The sequence below is a fragment of the Neolamprologus brichardi genome, chromosome 3 (assembly GCF_056152115.1).
Source record: "Neolamprologus brichardi isolate AB-2024 chromosome 3, ASM5615211v1, whole genome shotgun sequence".
NCBI classification, from domain to species: domain Eukaryota; kingdom Metazoa; phylum Chordata; class Actinopteri; order Cichliformes; family Cichlidae; genus Neolamprologus; species Neolamprologus brichardi.
The window spans coordinates 172,501-195,718 of record NC_142106.1 but is presented as its reverse complement, the minus strand read 5'-3'; the positions used below and the strand labels follow the sequence as shown (position 1 = coordinate 195,718).

At 48.2% G+C, this 23,218-nt stretch overlaps 1 protein-coding gene across 1 annotated transcript in view; it reads left to right on the top strand.

The window, feature by feature from the left end:
• The window catches only part of LOC102793922 (disks large homolog 4-like), a 61,773-nt gene that overhangs the window by 2,709 nt on the left and 35,846 nt on the right, over nt 1-23,218 (top strand). The window contains exons 3-4 of the mRNA XM_087830975.1: nt 2,652-2,722; nt 10,359-10,484. Coding sequence (XP_087687101.1) covers nt 2,652-2,722; nt 10,359-10,484 — 197 coding nt within the window. The remainder of the gene's footprint in view (nt 1-2,651; nt 2,723-10,358; nt 10,485-23,218) is intronic.

Sequence of the window (23,218 nt, the reverse complement as noted above, 5' to 3'; positions counted from 1 at the left end):
AGTTATGATGCTGTTTTGATCAGACTGTAAGTCTGTGGTGTTTATAATGTTTCCATCAATAATATGTCTGTGAAGGTTCTCAGTCATCCAGCTCATCGTAGTCAAAGGAGCTTGCAAAGAAAAGCGTCTGGACTTCTTTAAGTTACTTGAAGACGTCTTCAAGTAACTTAAAGAAGTCCAGACGCTTTTCTTTGCAAGCTCCTTTGACTTCCATCAATAATAATAAAAACATGAAATCAGTCATTCACAGCTGTATCCATTCATACACTGCTGGTGTTCTCAGACACTGCAGTAACAGATTACTCCTTCAGAGTAATAGATTACTCTTACAGAGAACTGCCTGCTCAGCCTGTGTTACAGTTTTTTCTGAATGCTTAAACACTAACTGTGATTCTTATAGCACAATTTCTAAAACTATTAATACTTATAGCAAAACCACTCACTGAGTTTGCAAAACTAAAAGCACAAACACTGCTTTGCACTCAGTTTGCCATTTTGTAACACACACTTTGCAAACCTGTAGCTACAATCCACTGCACAGCACTCTTTTTGCAGAACTGTAAACACAACTCACTGCTTTACACTCAATTTCCAAATGATCAACACACTCCTAGCAAAACTATACACATTTATGGCTATTATTTACACTATTTTGCCAACTGTCTGGCACACTGTCACATGTGAAAACTTTTTTAGATAATTAGTTCACTTTGCAATCAGCCCAAGCACTATAATACAGGTAAGCTCTGTGTGTGGAGAACAATGGAGGGAGCAGGAAGAGTGAGAAGTAGAGGAGGCCGAGGAAGAGGACGTGGAGGTGAAGAAGTAGGATGAAGAGGACGACAAGGACAAGGAGGAACAAGAGGAGGACGAGGAGGGGGGAGAGGACGAGGAGGGGGGAGAGGAAGGGTAAGAAGAGTAAGACAGAATTGCTGATGACATCAGAGCTACAATAGTGGACCATGTAATCAACCGTGGAATGACCCTGAGGGAAGCTGGCCAACCGGTCCAGCCTAACTCGAGCCACTACACTGTAGCAAGCATCATAAGGACGTTTTGAAATGAGAATCGTTAGTACAGTCACTTTGCACTAAGATTTGTAGCACAACAATACCATAGATGTAAAAATACTGAAATTGTTACTTTACAGAATTGCTAGACAACCAGATGCTGGGGCAGAGGAAGCATGTTCACTGCAGACCAAGAAACCCATATAGTCAACATGGTGATTGCAAATAATCCTATACTTGGAAATAAACACTTGTGTTTGTTTTGATGTGTGTAAATAAACACCAGTACTTGAAGTTTGGATCCCTCCATGTTTACAGACCTATGACAAAAGTATGAGCTCAAACTGACATGGCCTAGCTTGTGCACAGAGAAAGCAAAAGCCAGATGTGTTTTGTATTCATACTATCAGTGTGCAGTTGGCGCATTGTGTGCTTAGTAGATGATGGCTTGTGTGTACTGTTTGATACGAAAACACCATTTTTACGAAGGTGTGAAGAGTTAATCTAGCTGTGTTCGCTTTTGCAAGAGAACTACAATGTTTTGATAATTGGGTGACAGGTTTTCTTATTTGTGTGTAGAATTTTGCAAAAATAGCCAATAGTTACAAAAAATGTGCTTAAGCAATCAGAAAAAACTGTAATCTGGTCTTAATGAAGTGACATCACAGGCTGAGGCAGTGCAGTGATTGGCTGAGACGGTCGGGGTTTACTGAGTCACCACAGGACTCTGTGCTCTGATTGGCTGCTTGAGGTGAGAGCTCACCTGTTCATGCAGCCGTTGTGATGTGATGAAGGTTCAGAGGAAGACGTTTCTCTGATGGGTTAATGGCAGAGCCGTTTTTAAAGGACTGTTTCACTTTATGCGAGCCTGCAGGGTCTCTGAGCGATCTGATTGGCTCTGTGAGGTTGCACTAACTCAGCCTGAACACTAACCAGCAGACCAGACTAATGGAAACAGAACAGAATGACCCTTTAACTGTGGGACCGGCGGGGGTTCATGATGATGCATTCAGGTTTAATCTGAGTTTAGAGTGTCAGAATACGCTGCGTGGCCGGCACACCGGGGGGCGCTGCTGCACAGGGAGGGCTGATCATGGGCCCATTTTCTTCTTCTGTTTGTTTGTTTATAATATTCTGACCAATCACAGCCAAGAAACGCTGCTGGTTAGTTGTTCCTGTGAGCCAATCGCAGCCTGTTTGTCCATCATGTCTTTTTCTCTCATAGTCTTACTTTAAAATCTGAACGTTTCCATCTTTTTCCTCAAAATTCAGACACCTCTCTGTCATTTACATGACTTTGGCTCCATAAGTCAAAGATTTAAACTTTGTCATGTTATTAATGCTCCAACAGCACAAGCTCGCTACAGAGGTTCAGTTCAGGTGAAGCTAGCGAACAGCTAGCAGCTACAGTCACTACTATCAACATCCACCTGTCAGTCAAAGAGGCCACGCCCCCAATGATGCAAACTTTAAATTATCCACAGAAACATCTGTGTATCCAGCTGTAAACATGTTTAACATGAGGACTGACTCACTGCTGCCTCTGCTGGACACCAGAGGAACTGCACGTGACACACTCAGACATGTGTGTGTGTGTGTGTGTGTGTGTGTGTGTGTGTGTGTGTGTGTGCGTGTGCGCAGACATCCAGGAGTTTTACGAGCTGACGGTGTGTGAGAACCAGACGACGGACCAACCACACACACCTGTACAGGTACGAATACACACACACACACACACTCTTATAATCCACATAGAAACACCCGTTGCTGTTACTTAGCAACAGCTGCAGCAGCATTGCCGGGGCAACAGCTGCATAACACCATGGCAACAGGAGCCCAACCCCCACCACCCCCTCCCCTCACTCTTCCTCTGTGTCTCTCTCTCTCTCTCTCTCTTCATGTCTTCTTTCTGTCGAGTGACTCAAGCACACACACACACACACACACACACACACCAGTCTTCCTCATCTTCATCTCTCGCTCTCTCCTGCACTGCTCGCTCGCCCCCTTCTCTCTCTCTCTCGCTCGCTCAGTGCTGTCAGACGGAGGAAAGAGGAGCTGAGAGAGCGGGCGAGCGAGGGAGGATAGACAGAAGAACGAGGAGAGAGAGAGAGGGAGAGCGAGCATGAGTGTATGAGTGTGTGTGGAAATGTGTGTGTGTGAGTGTGTGTGTGTGTGTGGATATGGACTGCCTCTGCATTGTCACCACCAAGGTAAGAGCAGACCGCCCGCACGCATCCGCCACAACACACACACACACACACACACACACACGGTTCATGAGGACACACATACATGTCCTCGCGTGTCCTCATGAAGCATCAAAGCCAGTGTGTGTGTGTGTGTGTGTGTGTGTGTGTTCAGATTTCATGTTTTCATTCAACACCACTGTCTCTCGCTCTCTCGCTCTTTCTGCCCCCGTATGTGTGTGTGTGTGTGTGTGTTAGCATAGCCACATTAGCACGTATGTTAGCTGATGCTAGCCGCAGCCAGCTGTGAGCAGGAGGGCCGTGCGCTGGATGCTGAGCACATGTGGAATCGGCGCGTCACATGTCGAGGCTCACATGTGCTTGTTGTCACGGAGACGGTCATGTTTCCCTCCAAACTGAAGCTCGGTTCAGGACGTGGTGGCGGGCTGCAACAGGTCGTGTGTTAAACTGCACTGTCACCCTGACCTGTGGCGCTCGGCGGCGCGCTCGTTACAGGAAACTGAAGGAGAGTAGAGTGTTAGAGACACTGTTGGCGCCACGGGACGGTTCAGGGTGATCACCTGTTGTATCACAGGATGAACCTGTGACATCATTAGCGTGGAAACTTGGTCTCAAAGTTGTGCAGTAACCACACGTGTGGGTACGACTGTGACTGTGAGGACGAGGTCACGTCTGTGGAGGGTCCTAATGTAACAATAATCTTAGAGGCATCATCCGACCTCCCCAGCAGGAGATCATGTGATCGGTCGTACAGCAATGATTCACCAAGGGCGTGCAGGTGTGACAGACGTGCAGGTGTGACAGACGTGCAGGTGTGCAGGTGTGACAGATGTGACAGACGTGCAGGTGTGCAGGTGTGACAGATGTGACAGACGTGCAGGTGTGCAGGCGTACAAGTGTGACAGATGTGCAGGTGCGACAGGCGTACAGGTGCGACAGACGTGCAGGTGCGACAGACGTGCAGGTGTGACAGGCGTGCAGGTGTGACCGACGTGCAGGTGTGACAGGCGTGCAGGTGCGACAGATGTGCAGGTGTGACAGACGTGCAGGTGCGACAGGCGTGCAGGTGTGACAGATGTGCAGGTGTGACAGGCGTGCAGGTGTGACAGACGTGCAGGTGCGACAGGCGTGCAGGTGTGACAGATGTGCAGGTGCGACAGGCGTGCAGGTGTGACAGGCGTGCAGGTGTGACAGGCGTGCAGGTGTGCAGGCGTACAAGTGTGACAGATGTGCAGGTGTGACAGGTGTGACAGACGTGCAGGTGTGACCGACGTGCAGGTGTGACAGGCGTGCAGGTGTGACCGACGTGCAGGTGTGACAGGCGTGCAGGTGTGACCGACGTGCAGGTGTGACAGGCGTGCAGGTGTGACAGGCGTGCAGGTGTGACAGGCGTGCAGGTGTGACAGGCGTGCAGGTGTGACAGGTGTGACAGGCGTGCAGGTGCGACAGGCGTGCAGGTGCGACAGACGTGCAGGTGCGACAGGCGTGCAGGTGTGACAGGCGTGCAGGTGTGACAGATGGAGCACGAGCAGTCAGGAGCTCAAACAGCAACAGGTAGAGGAGAAACAGCAGGGATGCAACAAAGTTGTGGGATGTTTTTAAATTTTCTGGCCTATCTCTGATCCTGAGCTGCTCGATGGTGGAGAGGATGCTGTCAGGTGGAGGAAGGAAGACTGTTAGTGGACACATATCATAAATATGAATAGATGTAAATGAGCTGGTGGAAACACAGAGGACACTTGTCTCAGTCTGTGTGGATCAGAGCTGTGATTGGAGGTTCATGTCTGAGACGGGCTGTCGTTACAGTGCATGTCAGTCATGTCATTACTCTGCAGTGTACCACAGTGTAATTATCATTTACTTGAATGATGTCAGTGACAGTCACAGTGCTCAGTGAGTTTATGACTAACAGCTCTTCACACACTGTGATATTTTCATGCATTACAAATACTGTCCACACTCCCCTGTGGAGAAACTCACCTGTTCTCAACAGTTCACACTGATACTGTATAACGCTCCAGGATGAATTTCCAGCATTCATTTTTTGGAGCGAGTTCGATTTTCTGATTTTTTTGCATGCAGATAAAAAGCTCTGACCAATCAGATGGCTTTGTGCGCTGGTACTGAATCCACACTGACGTGGAAACATTCAGCTGTTTCCTGTCTGAGCTCCGACACACAGTCTGAATAATGAGTTATGGTTGTTATCAGGGACAGTACTGTAACTTCATTATGAACAAGCTCAAAACTGTTCTATGCATCACATAAACACAAATAGAGCACAGATCAGTGCTGTGATCACTTTGAATAAAACGTTCCTGTATCTCTGTCTAACAAGGCAGTGACATGACATCACTAATATTTCATAGAGCGATATCTTTATGATCGCTTAAAGACTTGATTTGACCATCTTGTTGGCTCCTGGGATGTGTTACAGAGACTTTATCCCAGCAGCAGGATGTAACAGGAAACACTGGGACGGTGCTGTGGTGTCGTCCTTACAGACACCTCCAGGCTGGTGCTGGTCACTGGGTTCAAGCCTAAAACACTCTGTGAGTGACAGAAAGCGTCGATGTTTGACTGCAGCTTGGAGAGGAAACCATGTCACACATGAACATGTGTTTCTGACTGGGCCTGAACACACTCAGGACCAGCAACGTGGACTGATTTATGATCCTGGGTAACGCAGATCTGTGAGGGAGTCAGCCCAAACATGCAGCACAAACTGTTTCATCAACGTGAGAAGTCAGTGTGAGTAACGTTCGTGTTCTTGGAGCAACAGATGGAGCAAAATGTGCTTAAGGATGGAGGCCTGTAGGAGGCCATGAAGAGGGATGTAGCTGCACTGCTCTGGGCTGATGTTTGCTGTCTCACTCCGTTCTTTGTGTTCGTAACTCCTGACAGTCGTTGTTGGTTTATAATGTCGGCATCCTATTAAAGAGTATTAATCATTTTAAAGGCACATTTATGCTCCTGTGTTCTCTGATACTTCCTGTTTCCTCTCCTCCATCACTGCTGGAATATTCGTCTATTTTCTGCTCACAGAGATGGATGGATCAGAAATAGCTTCGTCTATCTTTAGCTGCATCAGTGCTGCTAATGGACCCACACACACACACTGAGGTGTATTCAAACAGAGTCTTTTGCTGTGCTCACTCCTCATTGGGCAGCAGTTTGTTTGAATGGACCAATCCAGTCCAGTGACATCATGTGAGAACTGGCTCAGACCGGACTGGTTCCTGCAGCACGTTAAAGAGTTAAATGCTTTGCTGGTTCTTCTACACGTGTATGTTTGCATGAGCTGAACTGGTTCCAGTCTTTAAGACGATAAAGACTCGTTTTCATTAGCACCAACTCTGGAAGTTCACCATGGTTTTCAGGGTTTTCCATTAGTGGTAGCTCCTGGTACCAGGTAGGTTTTTAGTGCCCGCTATGCCGGGGTTCCAAAGTGACCTGAGGTGATCTGGAAATGTGACGTCAACAGATTGCATACCACTGCGGCATCACTCGATGAGTGTCTCTGTCACAAAATCAAAACCGCCATTTTTGAAACCCAGATATGAAAGACAAACAAAGACAACCCACAGTTTAGGTGGTACTGATCGTAGAATTGACTATCAGAGTATGTCATGGCTCTAGAGTGCAACCCATTTGGTCGCTAATGAGACCTAATTTCTCAAAGGTGCGGCTAAAAAAAATCGACCAGCCATTTGAGCAAAAACCCCCAAAAAAGAGTCTCTGCAACTCTGAAAGTCTCTGTGTGGTCAACAATAGATACAATTTCGTCGATATCGTGATCTAAACCAATCAGAGATAGTCAGGGGCGGGACCTCTCAGGTTCCCATGCACAAGTAAGATGTTCAGATGTTCAGTTTGAAGCCTCCGAGGTTTTTTTTAACTTTTGTTTTTATTTAATATTTCTTGAGATGTTTTAAGTTTAAATTTCAGCTCAGTGAAGCAGTTTAAGAACTTCATCAGTACCGTATTTTCTGGACTATAAAGCGCACCTAAAATCCTTTAATTTTCTCAAAAGTGCGCCTTATGTATGAACTCTGGTTGTGTTTACTGAGCTCGAACTGATTTCATGTGGTACATGGCGCTCAAACATCTGTCACAAATGTTTCAGTACGACTTTGGTAAACTCCGAAGCTGCACGGCTGCATAGATTGTCGGAGCATTACGGCTACCGTAGTCTGGAGCCTCGTGGAGTGATACGTACTGTGCTTCAACGCAATATTATTGTGTGGGTATAAGGAGCCCAAAATGGCACCAGTTCAGAGACATGCTTATGAAGCGGATTTCAAGTAAAGTCTGACTTATCTATTTGTTTCGCTTAATGCGCCTTAAAATCCCAAAAATCCGGTTACTTATCTTTTTTGTAGAAATGTGCTCCAAATAAAGAAGTTTGTGTTGACGAGACTGATAGGTAATCATTTACAAATCAATGTTGTCTGTATGGACCGTCATTTTTAAAAAGTGAACGTGTAAAGGCACTGCGGTTGAAACATTTGGGTGCGCCTAACTTTGGTGCTGGCGCACCAAAGTTAGGCGCACCAGTGCAACCATGGCAACAAGTTAGTCTAGAGCCCTGGATTAGGTGCTACTGGAACATGCTGCTGACACATGACCTCATGATGTCATGGTGACGTGGACACCGTGGAAATACAGGCTTTCAGGATGATGGAGGTATTAAACTGAAGATGAACCTTTATCGTGGTGAGCTGAAAACTATGCCCATAACACAGTTTAACAAACACATTATCCTCGAGGCTTTAACGGCTGTTTCTGTGACCATCTCAGTGGTTTAATGAGGTTCTCTTCTGCCTCTGAAGGACTGACGATGGCTCAGGTCCGTCTGTTTTTAGAAACAGTGATCACTGCAAAGGTTTCATCCTGTCAGGCAGTTTTTTCTGGAGACCACACAGCTGCAGAGCTCTGAGCGGCATCAAAATAAAGTGCTTTTCACTGGTTTAACTGGAGCTGTAGCTCACCACTGGTTCTTCTGTTACAGCCCTGATGTAGGTGCAGCAGCTCTACTCTATAACACGACTAAGGGCGTAAGTCCTCTGTTATTAAACAGTTTCAGTCTGTTTGATTAGAAATGAACCATATTTACCTACACATGCTTAGATGTCTGCTTTCTACAGGAAATGTAGGGACTGTAAAACAAATGTTTACAGGAAACAGATCATATTTATATCACGAGTACGCTGTGGTTTATTACAGAGTGGATTAATCCAGCCTCTTCATAGGGTTTTATATCTGTATCTTATACTCACTATGTTCATGCACATGAAAGATGTTCTTTTCACTCCCTCCCTTTACAGATTTACAGCACAGCAACGGTGAAGGGAAAATAAAAAGTTTCCACCGTCACCATGAGGTCACGTGTCTGAAAATCATGACAGTAGTTTTGTTCCTTCACTTATAACGTGTCACCCAGGTGTGTCTGTACCATCAGGATCTGCTGCTTTTATTCGTACCTGTCTGGTGATTTTCAGGTGTGGTCACATGACGTGCATGCAGGTTGTTTCCTGTTCAGTTGTCAGTAGACGGAGGATTCCAGCTGGCTTTGAGTATTTATCTGTGTGTGTGTTGTGGCGCCTCCTGCAGGCCTGTGGGTCACCTGTCAGTCACAGGTGTGTAAACACAGCAGCTCGTCAGCGCTTTAACCAGACGTTAAATCATCGTGTCAGCTCGCCTGAGGTCAGGGGTCACCACTTCCTGCCTTTAATTAGAGTCCTTTGAGCTTCACACACACTTCACACGGTGAGGATCAGAGATGTTAAACCCACAGACACACAGACAGGTGAGCATGGCGCCGCCGAGGCTGATGGGTAAGAGCAGGTTACAAATGCTGCGCCGCCGCTCCGTGTGTCTGTCTCCATCTTTATGAATCGAACATTGCTCCTCCCCCTCCGTTTGGTGATGTCAGCTGCCAGGCAACGGAGGCTCTCAAGGGTCTTCTTGTTACTATGGCAACCGCATCATCTCTGCCTCTCATTCTCTGCTTTCCGAACAGCTACCTCGTTTCCTCGCTCTCTGCCGAATGCTTTCCTTCACTCCTTAAACTCCTCCCTTCCTTTCCTTCCTTCCTCTCCTTCTTCTCTGACCTTCCAGACTCTGATCTGTGATCTGGAGGAGGTTAGACATGAGTCTGTGTGTGTGTGTGTGTGTGTGTGTGTGTGTGTCTGACTGTGTGTGTGTGTGTGTGTGTGTGTGTGTGTGTGTGTGTGTGTGTGTGTGTGTGTGTGTGTGTGTGTCTGACTGTGTGTGTGTGTGTGTCTGACTGTGTGTGTGTGTGTGTGTGTGTGTGTGTGTGTGTGTGTGTGTGTCTGACTGTGTGTGTGTGTGTATGTGTGTGTGTGTGTGTGTCTCTGACTGTGTGTGTGTCTCTGACTCCATTCAATCCTTTGAAGCACACTTGAATCCTTCCCTATTCAGCCTGGCTGTTCGCTAACAGATGCTTCTGTTTGTTTCTCTCTTTTACTTTGTTTAGTGACTTACTGTTCAGTGTGATCTGTTTATTCCTGACTGTGAAGCACTTTGTGTTCCCGCTGGTTTTAAACGTGCTATATAAAACTGTATTGTGTGTGTGTGTGTGTGGACAGTGTTTCTGTTCTCTTGTGAATAATTAATGTTATTGCTATTTTGTGAATTATAGATGTTTGATGTGAGGATGAGTCATTGATGTAACCCCTCATCGATGGTGACATCACCAACACAAACATATTGATCTATGACAGACGACCTGTGTGATCGATGCATTGGTAAACCTGTTTAACAGGATTATGAGGACGGTGAGCTCCTCAGGGGGTCTGGATGATCCACAGAAGCCCACAGAGCTCCGTGTGGAGGCTGATGGAGCCCTGTGGGCTCTCAGGGGTTGTTGAGGAGGTTCCAGAGGGCCTCCAAGTGTTTGCGAGGCTGTCAGATAGAAACAGGGTGAGAGGAGGTGTCAGGAGTTCTCCTGGAGTTTGGAGTTCCTTCCTGTTCCTCAGATGGACTGCAGGGAGTCCTGGTGATGTGTCGGAGCTCCTGAGGAGGTCCAGGAACAGGGACAGTGGAGGTGTCTCAGCTGTGGGCACAGGGTCCTCATGCTAACAGCTAATGCTAACCCCAGTCTGTTTCACTGCAGAAGTACCGTTACCAAGACGATGAGACTCCACCTGTTGATCCCAGCCCCGGTCACATGACCCAAGGACGCAGCGTTGAGCTGAGCCACGCACACCTGGACGGATACACACACCCCGCTGCAATCACAGTACGTGCACACACACACACACACACACAGAGTTTAGTGTGTTTTAACCATCTAGTATCAGTTGTGTCAGTTTTTTCATTGGTCAGGTTTTTTTCTGACAAGCTAAAATAAAGATAAAGATACAAATATGACACAAATGATAACTCATGTAAATGAATATTTAATTCATTGTTTCTGGTTTTGTGTGAGTGTGGATGCAGTTCTTCATCTGACCAACAGGGGGCAGCATCAGCCCGCCTGCAGCTGTGAGTGTGCAGGCGTGTGGTGTGTGGCGCTGTGATGTAGCTCGGTACAAGTGTAATAATAGAACACCATCAGCAGCAGAGTGACGGGGTCACAGGGCGTGGAGCTGACTCATCCTGATGTCACGCGGTCAGAATCCTTGGAAAGGTCCCTGAGGTGGCTGGAGGGGGTCAGGGTGACTGTGCTCAGAGGTCCAGGTTTTAGGTCCTGGAGGAGCCTGTTAGGGGCAGGTGAGGGTCTCTGTGGGGGCTCTGAGGTGTTTCACGTGTCCTCAGGTCTCTGAGCATGTTCCAGTGATGTCTGGGGTTTGATCGGAAGGTTTTAGGGTCCTGGGATCACTGATGAGAGATTCCAGGTGTTTAGGAGGACCGTTGTGTGTCGGAGGACGTGCTGGATGATGCTTAACAGGGTTTAAGCAGTTTTATCAGGTTTTGAGGGTCTGAACTTAAAGGTCCTTGGAACCTCAAAAAAAGAGTGCAGGGGCTTGCCACAGGGAGGCTCCAAAAGGTTGGAGGGCTCTGTGGAGCTCTGTGGAGCTCTGTGGAGGTGTGAGGAGGTCTGTGGAGCTCTGTGGAGCTCTGTGGAGGTGTGAGGAGGTCTGTGGAGCTCTGTGGAGCTCTGTGGAGGTGTGAGGAGCTCTGTGGAGGCGTGAGGAGGTCTGTGGAGGTCTGTGGAGCTCTGTGGAGGTCTGTGGAGCTCTGTGGAGCTGTGAGGAGGTCTGTGGAGCTCTGTGGAGCTCTGTGGAGCTGTGAGGAGGTCTGTGGAGCTCTGTGGAGCTGTGTGGAGCTCTGTGGAGCTCTGTGGAGGCGTGAGGAGGTCTGTGGGAGGTCCTGTCACATCCTCAGGTCTCTGATCAGAGCTTCGCTGTTGAAACACTTCCAAAGAAGGTCAGATCTGTGGGGTCGCTGTGATGTCACAGGCAGCAGGTGAGGTCAGCCTCCGTCATTAATATTCACAGAGAGAGTGAGGTGGTGGGGGTCAGGCCCACAGCCACAGGGACCTCTCCTTGCTTAATTACTGACACACACACACACAGTGTGGGCCGCTCGTGCCCACTCTGAATCTGATGCTCTGCCTCTCTCTCTCTGTCGCTCGTCACCATGGCAACGGCAAGAATGGCAGAAAAGGGAGAGATGAGAAGAAGGGATGTGGGGGTGGTGTTGCCATGGCAACAGCATTAGCCTGAGTATGTGTGTGTGTTTGCTGAATTAACCCCCCCAAATTTCTCTATGCCCCCCTCCTCCTCTTCGTCTTCATCTTTTATCTCTCTCTCTCTCTCGGCGATGGTGACATCACAGAGGGGAGGGGATTCCTTCAGAGAGCGAGGGGAGGTGGTAGAGAGACACAGACACAGAGAGAGAGAGAGAGGTGTGCAGTGAAGCATGAGGAGGGTCGAGCGAGGAGAGAGAGAGAGCGGAGGAGTGATGAACAGCCTCTCTCTCTCTTCAGTTTTGCTCGCTCGTCCCTCCGTCTCATTTCTCTCCATCAGGAGCAGGATGCTCGCTCGCTCTGTGTGAGCTGTCCGTCATGTCTCTGCGCTCCGTTAACGGGATCCAACGCCTCGCGGTGTTAACCGGTTTGTGCTGAGCGCAACCTTCCTCCCCTCTCCTTCTCCTTCTCCTTGGTTAATTATTCATCCGTCTCTACGCCGCCGCTCTTTATGTAACCGCTTGCTGAGGAGAGAGACAGGAAGTGATGTTCGTGTCCGTGTGGTACGCCAAGAAGATGGGACGACGATTCATCAACAACGTACGGAAAGCCAAGAGGCACAGGCAGAGGATGATGGTAGGACACCTTCATTTTATAGCCCTCGTTAGCATGCCATTGGCTCCACAGGCCAGGGGGCGGGGCCTCCGGCCAGGCCAATCGTGTGGTAACCGAGGTGAAGTTTGAGTGAGTGTAATGGCCGTCTGTGTGAGGTGGAGGGTAAAATGTGTAGCTGTGGGCAGGTTTCAGGTTCATGGATCCATCCAGATATCAGTGACATCACCACAGCTGGATCCTGTTTAAATGACATGTGTAAATACCGATGAATATCACGGCGACGGTTCACGCCGCTCCAGCTGTCACCACCATCACCACCATCATCATCAAGCCCCAGAGGCCTGAAGTCCTCACCTCTGCTGAGCGGCACTGTGAACGCAACACGATGAGTTTGAGGGACCGAGTGCATCTGACTCCAGCTGTGGGAACCGCTGCATGTGTGTGTGTGTGAACTCCATTTCCCATCGTCATCAGATCTGTAGTTAAACGGGGTGTTAAATGTGTGTGTGTGAAGCTTAATCAAGAGGACGTCCCGGTGTGCCTGCTGTCCTGGTTTCATCACTATAATGTTTAACTACAGCTCATTGAAGTGTGATCACATGACCACAGGCTCTATCACAACCTGGTCTGTGTGTGAAACTCAGGCCTCTAACTCGGTGGATGTTTCTCCTCCTGCTGTTCCCATGGTGACTGTAGCTTCTACAAAATATAGTTTATCAATATTTGTATTTTAACCTTTGAGAAACAAAGATCAAGAAACTGAAAAAAATCCATCAATGCAGAAAAGTCTGTTAACACATAGTGAGTGAGAAAGGTGACTGGAAAGGAAAAACTCAATGCATCATGGGAATCCCCCGGCAGCCTACATCTATTGCAGCATAACTAAGGGAGGATTCAGGGTCACCTGGTCCAGCCCTAACTATATGCTTTAGCAAAAAGGAAAGTTTGAAGCCTAATCTTAAAAGTAGAGATAGTGTCTGTCTCCTGAATCCAAACTGGAAGCTGGTTCCACAGAAGAGGGGCCTGAAAACTGAAGGCTCTGCCTCCCATTCTACTTTTAAATACTCTAGGAACAACAAGTAGGCCTGCAGAGCGGGAGCGAAGTGCTCTAATAGGGTGATATGGTACTACAAGGTCATTAAGATAAGATGGGGCCTGATTATTTAAGACCTTGTATGTGAGGAGCAGGATTTTGAATTCTGGATTTAACAGGAAGCCAAAACAGGAGAAATATGCTCTCTCTGATTGTGCATGCAATGCATAATAAGAAGCAGAAAGTTAGCGGCCATCCAGGTCTTTATGTCTTTAAGACATTCCTGCAGTTTAACTAATTGGTGTGTGTTATCTGGCTTCATGGACAGATAGAGCTGGGTGTCATCTGCATAGCAGTGAAAATGTATGCTATGTCTTCTAATGATGCTGCCTAAGGGAAGCATGTATAGTGTAAACAGAATTGGTCCTAGCACTGAACCCTGTGGAACTCCATAATTAACCTCAGTGAGTGAAGAGGACTCTCCATTTACATCAGGGGTCCCCAATCTCAGTCCACGAGCGCTCACCCTGGGTCAACACACCTGATTCACATGATTAGTTCATTACCAGGCCTCTGGAGAACTTCAAGACATGTTGAGAAGGTAATTTATCCATTTAAATCAGCTGTGATGGATCAAGGACACATCAAAAACCTGCAGGGACATCTACCCTCGTGGATTGGGGACTCCTGATTTACATGCACAAACTGGAGTCTATTAGATAGATATGATACAAACCACTGCAGTGCAATACCTGTAATACCTACAGCATGTTCTAATCGCTCTAATAGGATATTATGGTCAACAGTTTCGAATGCTGCACTAAGGTCAAGAAGGACAAGCACAGAGATGAGTCCACTGTCAGAGGCCATAAGAAGATCATTTGTAACCTTCACTAAAGCTGTTTCTGTGCTGTGATGAGCTCTGAAACCTGACTGAAACTCTTCAAATAAACCATTCCTCTGCAGATGATCTGTTAGCTGTTTGACAACTACTCTTTCAAGGATGTTTGATATGAAAGGAAGGTTGGAGATTGGCCTATAATTAGCTAAGACTGCTGGGTCTAGAGATGCTTTTTGAGTAAAGGTTTAACTGCAGCCACCTTGAAGGCCTGTGGTACATAGCTGATTATTAGAGATAGGTTGATCATATTTAAGATCAAAGAATTAATTAATGGCAGGACTTCTTTGAGCAGTTTTGTAGGAATGCGGTCTAAAAGACACATTGATGGTTTAGAGGAAGTACCCAAATAGCAAGCTGGTCTGGCCCGGATCTGGTATCAAGCCGGCACTGCTGGCATGATAAGATGTATGTCATCCAGATATGAGTCAGTCCTGGCATAGATGGTACTGTTTATGTGATGGCATGCCATATCTGGTTTGATTGTGGTTTGGTGTATGTGGCCCAGGCTCATAGAAAACAGGTCTTCCACAATTTTCTCCAGCTAAACAAAAACAAAACTGAGGTAATAGTCTTTGGCGCCAAAGAAAAACGATTACAGGTCACCAGAGAACTTCAGTCTATACACCTAAAAACCACAAACCAGGCGAGAAATTTGGGTGCAGTGATGGATGCAGACCTAAACTTAGAAAAACACATTAAGACAATAACAAAATCAGCTTACTATCACCTCAAGAATATTTCAAGGATAAAAGATCTGATGTCCCAACAGGACCTGGAAAAACTAGTCCATGCATTCATCTTTAGTAGGCTTGATTACTGTAACAGCATCTTTACAGGTCTACCTAAAAATCAGTCAGACAACTACAGCTCATTCAGAGCTCTGCTGCTCGAGTCCTCACTAAGACCAAACAAGTGGACCACATCAGTCCAGCTCTGAGGTCTTTACACTGGCTGCCTGTCCGTCAGAGGATAGACTTTAAAGTTCTGATGCTGGTCTATAAAGCTCTGAATGGTTTAGGACCAAAATACATCAGTGACCTCCTGACCCAGTATGAACCTTCCAGATCCCTCAGGTCATCTGGATCCGGTCTTTTATCAGCTCCCAGAGTCAGAACCAGACACGGAGAAGCTGCATTCAGCTTTTATGCTCCTTATATCTGGAACAAACTCCCAGAAAGCCTCCGATCAGCTGAAACACTCAGTTTATTTAAATCCAGGTTGAAGACTCACCTGTTCTCAGCTGCATTTGAATAAAGCACCAAATCCGCACTCAAAACTTACATTTTAACTACTGATTTTATCTACTGTTCTGATTTTATCTGTTTTGATTTTATATACTTTGTTTGTTTGTTTGTTTGTTTGTTAATTAGTTAGTTTGTTTGCTTGTTTTAATCAATTTTAAATCATGCTTTTTATTTGTTTTTGTTTCTAATGTCTCTGTAAAGCACTTTGAATCACCTTGTTGTTGAATTGTGCTATACAAATAAACTTGCCTTGCCTTGCCTTGCCTTCCCTGGATCCGGCATCGAGCTGGCACTTCTGACTGACTGGTGTTATGGCAGAGTGTATGTCAACCACATGTGGGCCAGGTCTGGCAATGATGGCACTATTTATGTTCCTATTTTTTCCTATTTTAGTTAGAAAACCCAAATGCCATGTTACAGTACTATACTGCTATGGTAGCCAACGTTTCAAATGCAGGTTTGACAGGTTTGTGAGTGTACACTTTATCCAAAACCTAGTGACAGTTTACTCATGTTTACCACTGGGCGGCTGTAGCTCAGGAGGTAGAGCAGGTCACCTACTGATCGAAAGGTTCGATCCCTGCCTCCTCCAGTCTACAGTCAAGAGTGTGAATGTATATGAATGTAGTTAGGCAGCACTCAGGTTAGAGAAAGTGTGTGAATGTGGCATGTTGTATAGAGCGCTTTGAGTAATCTGGTAGGCTACAAAAGTGTTATATAAGAAGCAATCCATTCACTGTCTGAGCAGAGGTTTGTGATGTTACTCTGGCACTGTTTTGCATGTTCCCACACATGTTGTTATTTCATGGCTTGATTAAGGTACACATTAGGCTGACATCTGGGGCCAGAGCTGAAGCTGTTCTGGGCCAGCACAGGGCCACCAGTGTGTCTGCAGCTGGCCCATGTGTGGGCCACCTCTGGCAAACCAGATCTGGGCCACCAAAGGGCCGTCATTCTTTGAGGTATGTGGGCTATGTGTAAGCACATTGTGTGGGGCAGATCCGGGTCATACCAATTTTGTTATGTGGGTAATTATTGAAGTTAACTCAGAAAGATCAATTGGAGAAAAAGAGTCTAACTTAACATCAATGGTACTAAAAGTAGCTGTAGATAATGTTACATCTGTGGGATGATTTTGAGTAAACTGCATTAAGAAGTTCATGAAGTCATTACTGGTTACCTGGACTGGATCAGCTGGGTCTCCGAACCTGCAGCATGTTTAATGTCTCTGATGGATCCTGACCTTCAGCGTTCCTCAGCTCAGCTTCATTCATTCAGGAAACGAAGCAGGAGGATGTGATGGTGATGAAGATGAAGGGCTCCTCATCTTCAGCGTGTATACCAGATCAGTAACAGTTCAGCTTGTGAGGACTCTGCACAGCTGCTCACTCACAGAGCTGTGATGGATGTGAGAACCTCAGATGGTCCTGAACTCTGAGAGCTTCACAGTCACTGTGAGGCCGAGAGACATAGACTCACAGTAAGAGAGAGAGAGAGAGAGAGAGCGCTGTCAGGGGTAACGAGGAAGAGATTTAGCTGATTCACACAGATTAAACCTCTCTGTCAGTCTACCTCTCTCACCCTCTCTCTGTTTATTGTTTGTGGTGTGTGGTGTTGGGTGGTGTTGAGGGTTTGTTGGAGTTTTTGGAGGGCCTGCTCTCAGCTCTGAAGTTCAGCCTGGTTCTGGTGGTGGTGCAGGACTCTGGTGTGAGCTGCCTCAGGCTGTCAGCTTCTGGGTGGAGGAGTTTGTGGGTGGGGTGGTCGGGTATGGCAGTTTTTAACGACTCTCTCAGTCCAGTTTCCTGTCTGGTTAATCTGCTGAGAGTCTCAATGATCCACCACCCATCACAGGGGTGGAGGTAGTCTCCATCACACTGATCCCTCTCACGGAAACATCGTCTGCTTTAAAGTCAGGTTTGAACAAGGAGACGTGAACATGAAGATCAGTAACTCTGATCACAGCGTTGATGTGACACCTGAGGATCTGAGGTGTTTCAGTTGGGAGATGGGGGAGGAGCATCTCATTGGCTCCAGACAGAGTGGGGGACATCCAGCCCCGGTGCTGTGCTGCCGGTTGGCTAACATGATGAGGCAAGCAAATTCACAGTTTGTCATATGGGAGGAAATCATGTGACAGTGGACAGGTGGAGACAGGTGAGCAGGTAGGTGGAGTAACTGAGTCAGTGTTGAAGGAGGAGGCTGGTGTGATGGAGACAGAGGAAGCAGACTGAGACAGGAAGTGAAGCTCTGAGGCCTGTGGGTCAGTCACAGGGACACGATGGAGGTGGACGGTGAAGACGATGGAGGGAATGAAGAAGCCAGCTTGAAGGCCTGTTCTTTGAAGAAGAGTCACTGCTTTATAGAAGTCAGACGTTTACAGACAGTGAAGGATCCACAAAGCTGGAGTCTCCTTTTTCACACTGAAGAAACTCATCGAATCTGTGATGATGAGCAGCTCCTTGTTTTCAGGAGAAATCTAAGCTGGACCTGAAAACATGAAGGAGGTTTTATAAAAGTCCAAAAACTACTGATATTTTATTACTGCACTTTTGTCAGACTACAGGCTTAAACAGGACTCCAGGATCTCCTGTATGGAGACGCTGAGAGCTTGAAATGATCGCTGGTTTGGGTTGTTTGGTTCTCCTTAGAAAGCAGAGAGGGTTCAGGCTTTCTCCTCTCTGTTGTGGTCTCACAAATGTCAGCTCAGTTTTATTTAATAGCCCAGAATCACAAATCAAAGAGATGCCACACGAGATGGAACAATTCATCATATACGTGGTTATTATTGAGCTCCGGGAGCCCCTCCTCCCTAAACTCAGGTCGGAACGTTCTGGTCTCAGACTGTCAGCGTATGCAGATGATGCTGTTGTAACTAAACCAAGTGATGAAACGTTTCTGAAACACAGCATGAAACATTTGGAGAAACCTCCTCGGCCAGAATAAACTGGGCCAGGTTTATGGTGAGGCTGTGATGGTGGGGAGAGGACTGCAGAGGACTGTGTTACTGTGGACTCACCTGGAAACAAGGATGGTGCCTTATTAGGGAGTCATGTTTTGGAAAAGGTAGAAGCCAGACTGAAACATAGAAATGGATCTTACCTGAGCTGTCATTCATGAATAATCTTGCTGCATCTGTGCTGTGGCATCGTCTGTCTCCCATGGACCCTCCTGTCGACCTTTATTTCTTCAGTCAGTAATTGTAGACTTTTTTGGACCTTCTTCACTGGGTCCCACAGAGTCTTCTGTTTTTACCCAAGAAACAGGATGGAGGTGAAGGCCTTATTCACCTGCCCAGCAGAGGGCTCTGCTGTCTGTACAGAGATGGTGAGTGGCCCTGAGGACTGAGTGTGGAGGCCAGTCACAGGGATGGTTCAGACTGGCTGTGGGGGGTCTGAGGCAGGCTGAAGGACTCAGTGCTGAAGGAGTGTTTCTAATGACTTTTCATCTAAGACTTTCACTAAGAGCTGGTCACATGTGTGACTCTCACGTCTGGGTTTCTAAGAACTCGTTATGTTTGGGACTCATTTTAATGTGAAAATTATCATGTGGTAAAGTGTGTGGACCAACCGTGGACCAACCGTGGACCAACCGTGAACCAACCGTGGACTAACCGTGGACCAACCGTGGACCAACCGTGGACCAACCGTGGACCAACCGTGGACCAACCATGGACCAACCGTGGACCAACCATGGACTAACTGCGGACCACCGCGGACCAACCGTGGACCATCCGTGGACCATCCGTGGACCAACTGTGGACCAATCGTGGACCAACTGTGGACCAACCGTGGACCAACCGTGGACCATGCTCCTGCTCTGTCTGCTGCACGCTGCGTCTTCCTGCCTCTCTCGCCCTCTCTCTCTCTCCTGCAGTCAGCCTGCCTCTCTCGCCCTCTCTCTCTCTCTCTCTCTCCTGCTGTCAGCCTGTCTCTCGCCCTCTCTCTCTCTCTCTCTCTCTCTCCTGCTGTCAGCCTGTCTCTCGCCCTCTCTCTCTCTCCCTCTCTCTCTCTCTCTCCTGCTGTCAGCATGCCTCTCGCCCTCTCTCTCTCTCCCTCTCTCTCTCTCCTGCTGTCAGCCTGCCACTCTCTCTCTCTCTCTCCTGCTGTCAGCCTGTCTCTCGCCCTCTCTCTCTCTCCCTCTCTCTCTCTCCTGCTGTCAGCATGCCTCTCGCCCTCTCTCTCTCTCCCTCTCTCTCTCTCCTGCTGTCAGCCTGCCACTCTCTCTCTCTCTCTCCTGCTGTCAGCATGCCTCTTGCCCTCTCTCTCTCTCCCTCTCTCTCTCTCCTGCTGTCAGCCTGCCTCTCTCTCTCTCCTGCTGTCAGCATGCCTCTCGCCCTCTCTCTCTCTCCCTCTCTCTCTCTCCTGCTGTCAGCCTGCCTCTCTCGCCCTCTCTCTCTCTCTCTCTCTCCTGCTGTCAGCCTGCCTCTCTCTCTCTCCTGCTGTCAGCATGCCTCTTGCCCTCTCTCTCTCTCCCTCTCTCTCTCTCCCTCTCTCTCTCTCCCTCTCTCCTGCTGTCAGCCTACCTCTCTCTCTCCCTCTCTCTCTCTCCTCCTGTCAGCCTGCCTCTCTCGCCCTCTCTCCCTCTCTCTCTCTCCTGCTGTCAGCCTGCCTCTCTCGCCCTCTCTCTCTCTCCCTCTCTCTCTCTCCTGCTGTCAGCCTGCCTCTCTCGCCCTCTCTCTCTCTCCCTCTCTCTCTCTCCTGCTGTCAGCATGCCTCTTGCCCTCTCTCTCTCTCCCTCTCTCTCTCTCCCTCTCTCTCTCTCCCTCTCTCTCTCTCCTGCTGTCAGCCTACCTCTCTCTCTCTCCCTCTCTCTCTCTCCTCCTGTCAGCCTGCCTCTCTCGCCCTCTCTCCCTCTCTCTCTCTCCTGCTGTCAGCCTGCCTCTCTCGCCCTCTCTCTCTCTCCCTCTCTCTCTCCTGCTGTCAGCCTGCCTCTCTCGCCCTCTCTCTCTCTCCCTCTCTCTCTCTCCTGCTGTCAGCATGCCTCTCGCCCTCTCTCTCTCTCCCTCTCTCTCTCTCCTGCTGTCAGCATGCCTCTTGCCCTCTCTCTCTCTCCCTCTCTCTCTCTCCTGCTGTCAGCCTGCCTCTCTCTCTCTCCTGCTGTCAGCATGCCTCTCGCCCTCTCTCTCTCTCCCTCTCTCTCTCTCCTGCTGTCAGCCTGCCTCTCTCGCCCTCTCTCTCTCTCTCTCTCTCCTGCTGTCAGCCTGCCTCTCTCGCCCTCTCTCTCTCTCCCTCTCTCTCTCTCCTGCTGTCAGCCTGCCTCTCTCGCCCTCTCTCTCTCTCCCTCTCTCTCTCCTGCTGTCAGCCTGCCTCTCTCGCCCTCTCTCTCTCTCCCTCTCTCTCTCTCCTGCTGTCAGCATGCCTCTCGCCCTCTCTCTCTCTCTCTCTCTCTCTCTCCTGCTGTCAGCATGCCTCTTGCCCTCTCTCTCTCTCCCTCTCTCTCTCTCCCTCTCTCTCTCTCCCTCTCTCTCTCTCCCTCTCTCTCTCTCCTGCTGTCAGCCTACCTCTCTCTCTCTCCCTCTCTCTCTCTCCTCCTGTCAGCCTGCCTCTCTCGCCCTCTCCCTCTCTCTCTCCCTCTCTCTCTCTCCTGCTGTCAGCCTGCCTCTCTCGCCCTCTCTCTCTCTCCCTCTCTCTCTCTCCTGCTGTCAGCCTGCCTCTCTCGCCCTCTCTCTCTCTCCCTCTCTCTCTCTCCTCCTGTCAGCCTGCCTCTCTCGCCCTCTCCCTCTCTCTCTCCCTCTCTCTCTCTCCTGCTGTCAGCCTGCCTCTCTCGCCCTCTCTCTCTCTCCCTCTCTCTCTCTCCTCCTGTCAGCATGCCTCTCGCCCTCTCTCTCTCTCCCTCCCTCTCTCTCCTGCTGTCAGCCTGCCTCTCTCGCCCTCTCTCCCTGTTATATAAGTGTATTGGAGCTGCAGAGTCTCCAGAGATGAGCTGAATGAAGTGAACTGTGTGTTTTAGTGTTGATGCTCGAGCCTTCAGGGACTGAAGCAGAGTTCACTGTGTTACTGACACTCACACACAGACACACTCACACACAGACACACACTCACACTCACACACACACACACACACACACACACACAGGTTTACCCTCATCGTTGTATCTGGCCCGTTGGTCGTCGCCTGTTTCTGGCTGATTTTAAATCTTTGATGCTTGATAACTTCTCATGTGAGCATCTCACAGACACGGCTGATGAATGCATGAACTATTAACAGATTCATATCACACAGCGAGCGCCTCTAAAACAACAGACAGAGGCACTTTTTAACAGAGCCTGCTAACTAAATTACATCACTGTGTTTCCACGGAAACGACCCACAGCTCAGGATAATGTGATTTCCACACTGAGCTGTGATAAGAACAATATTCTTTATTAATCATATAAACTGCAGTCATGTGAACTCACACCTGTAAGCTGCTGAAACGCACACCTGTGCCGGGCCCGTGATGTCACATGTTACCATGGTGACGGTGGAGGTTACAGGTGTATGTTTGTACATAGTTGGGGTGTCCAAATTCATGGGCTGCTTCCTCCTGAGGATTTGAAGGCCGATTACTTCACATCGACGCGACAAAGGCTGTCCAAATTCGTAGACTCCTCCGAATGCGGCCGACAAATGCGTCCTCCTTTTCCCTGAATTTGAAGGATGGGTCAGGTGTGTCCTTCGTGGCCCACCATATCCCAGAATTCATAGCGCGGCCCTGCCAAACTCCAGTTTCCAACAATGGCGGCAGCTACTAAGTTTTAATATTACTCTTGTTACCCTTTCTGGGTCACAAAATAAACTTTTGACATATTTTCAGGCGAGAATATAGCTTTGTAAACTTCAAACATCTGCTCGGTTTATCAAGACATCACATATTTGCAAAAGTGCTTCGATGTTTTCGGAGACATCTGCTACCCACCAGCTCGATAGCTGACCGGGAGCTCGAGGGTCACTGAAGCCGCCGAGAACGGCACAACTCCCAGCACATCATTTTCAGATCACCGCAGACTTCTGCTACTCAGGTTAAACGTGATATATATAAGTCACTTAGACAACCTAAAAATGTTATTGTTTGGCTTTTTTTAGTGTTTTATTTGTTTGTGAGTAAATTGGTTTGGCCGAGATTAAAGTTGTTAGATTAGATTAAATAAAACTTTATTAATCCCCCTGGTGGGTTCCTCCTTGGTTTTTACACAGCTGACTAAACGTCAAACAGAAAACTGATTAAACAGAAGTGTGAGACGGTCGAGAATTTACGCCAGTGTCCTGTTATATTTTGTCCCACGTAGACTTTGAAGGCCGGGTCCTCAGCAGGATGCAGCCAATGAATTTGGACACCTGTAGCGACTCTGACTACATGAATGAATGAATGAATTTAAACGTGCACAGTTCCACTGACAGGGTCTTTGTCTGTGAACGACAGCACGATGAAAACCGTCTGCAGGCTGGGACTGGTTGTGCTGTCATGTTGGTTTAATGTAATGTAAGGAAAACAGGGGCCTGGGGCCCCTGAAAACAGACTGCAGCCGAGGCCCTGAAGCACCCGCCTACATTAGAGCCTCAGTTCCAC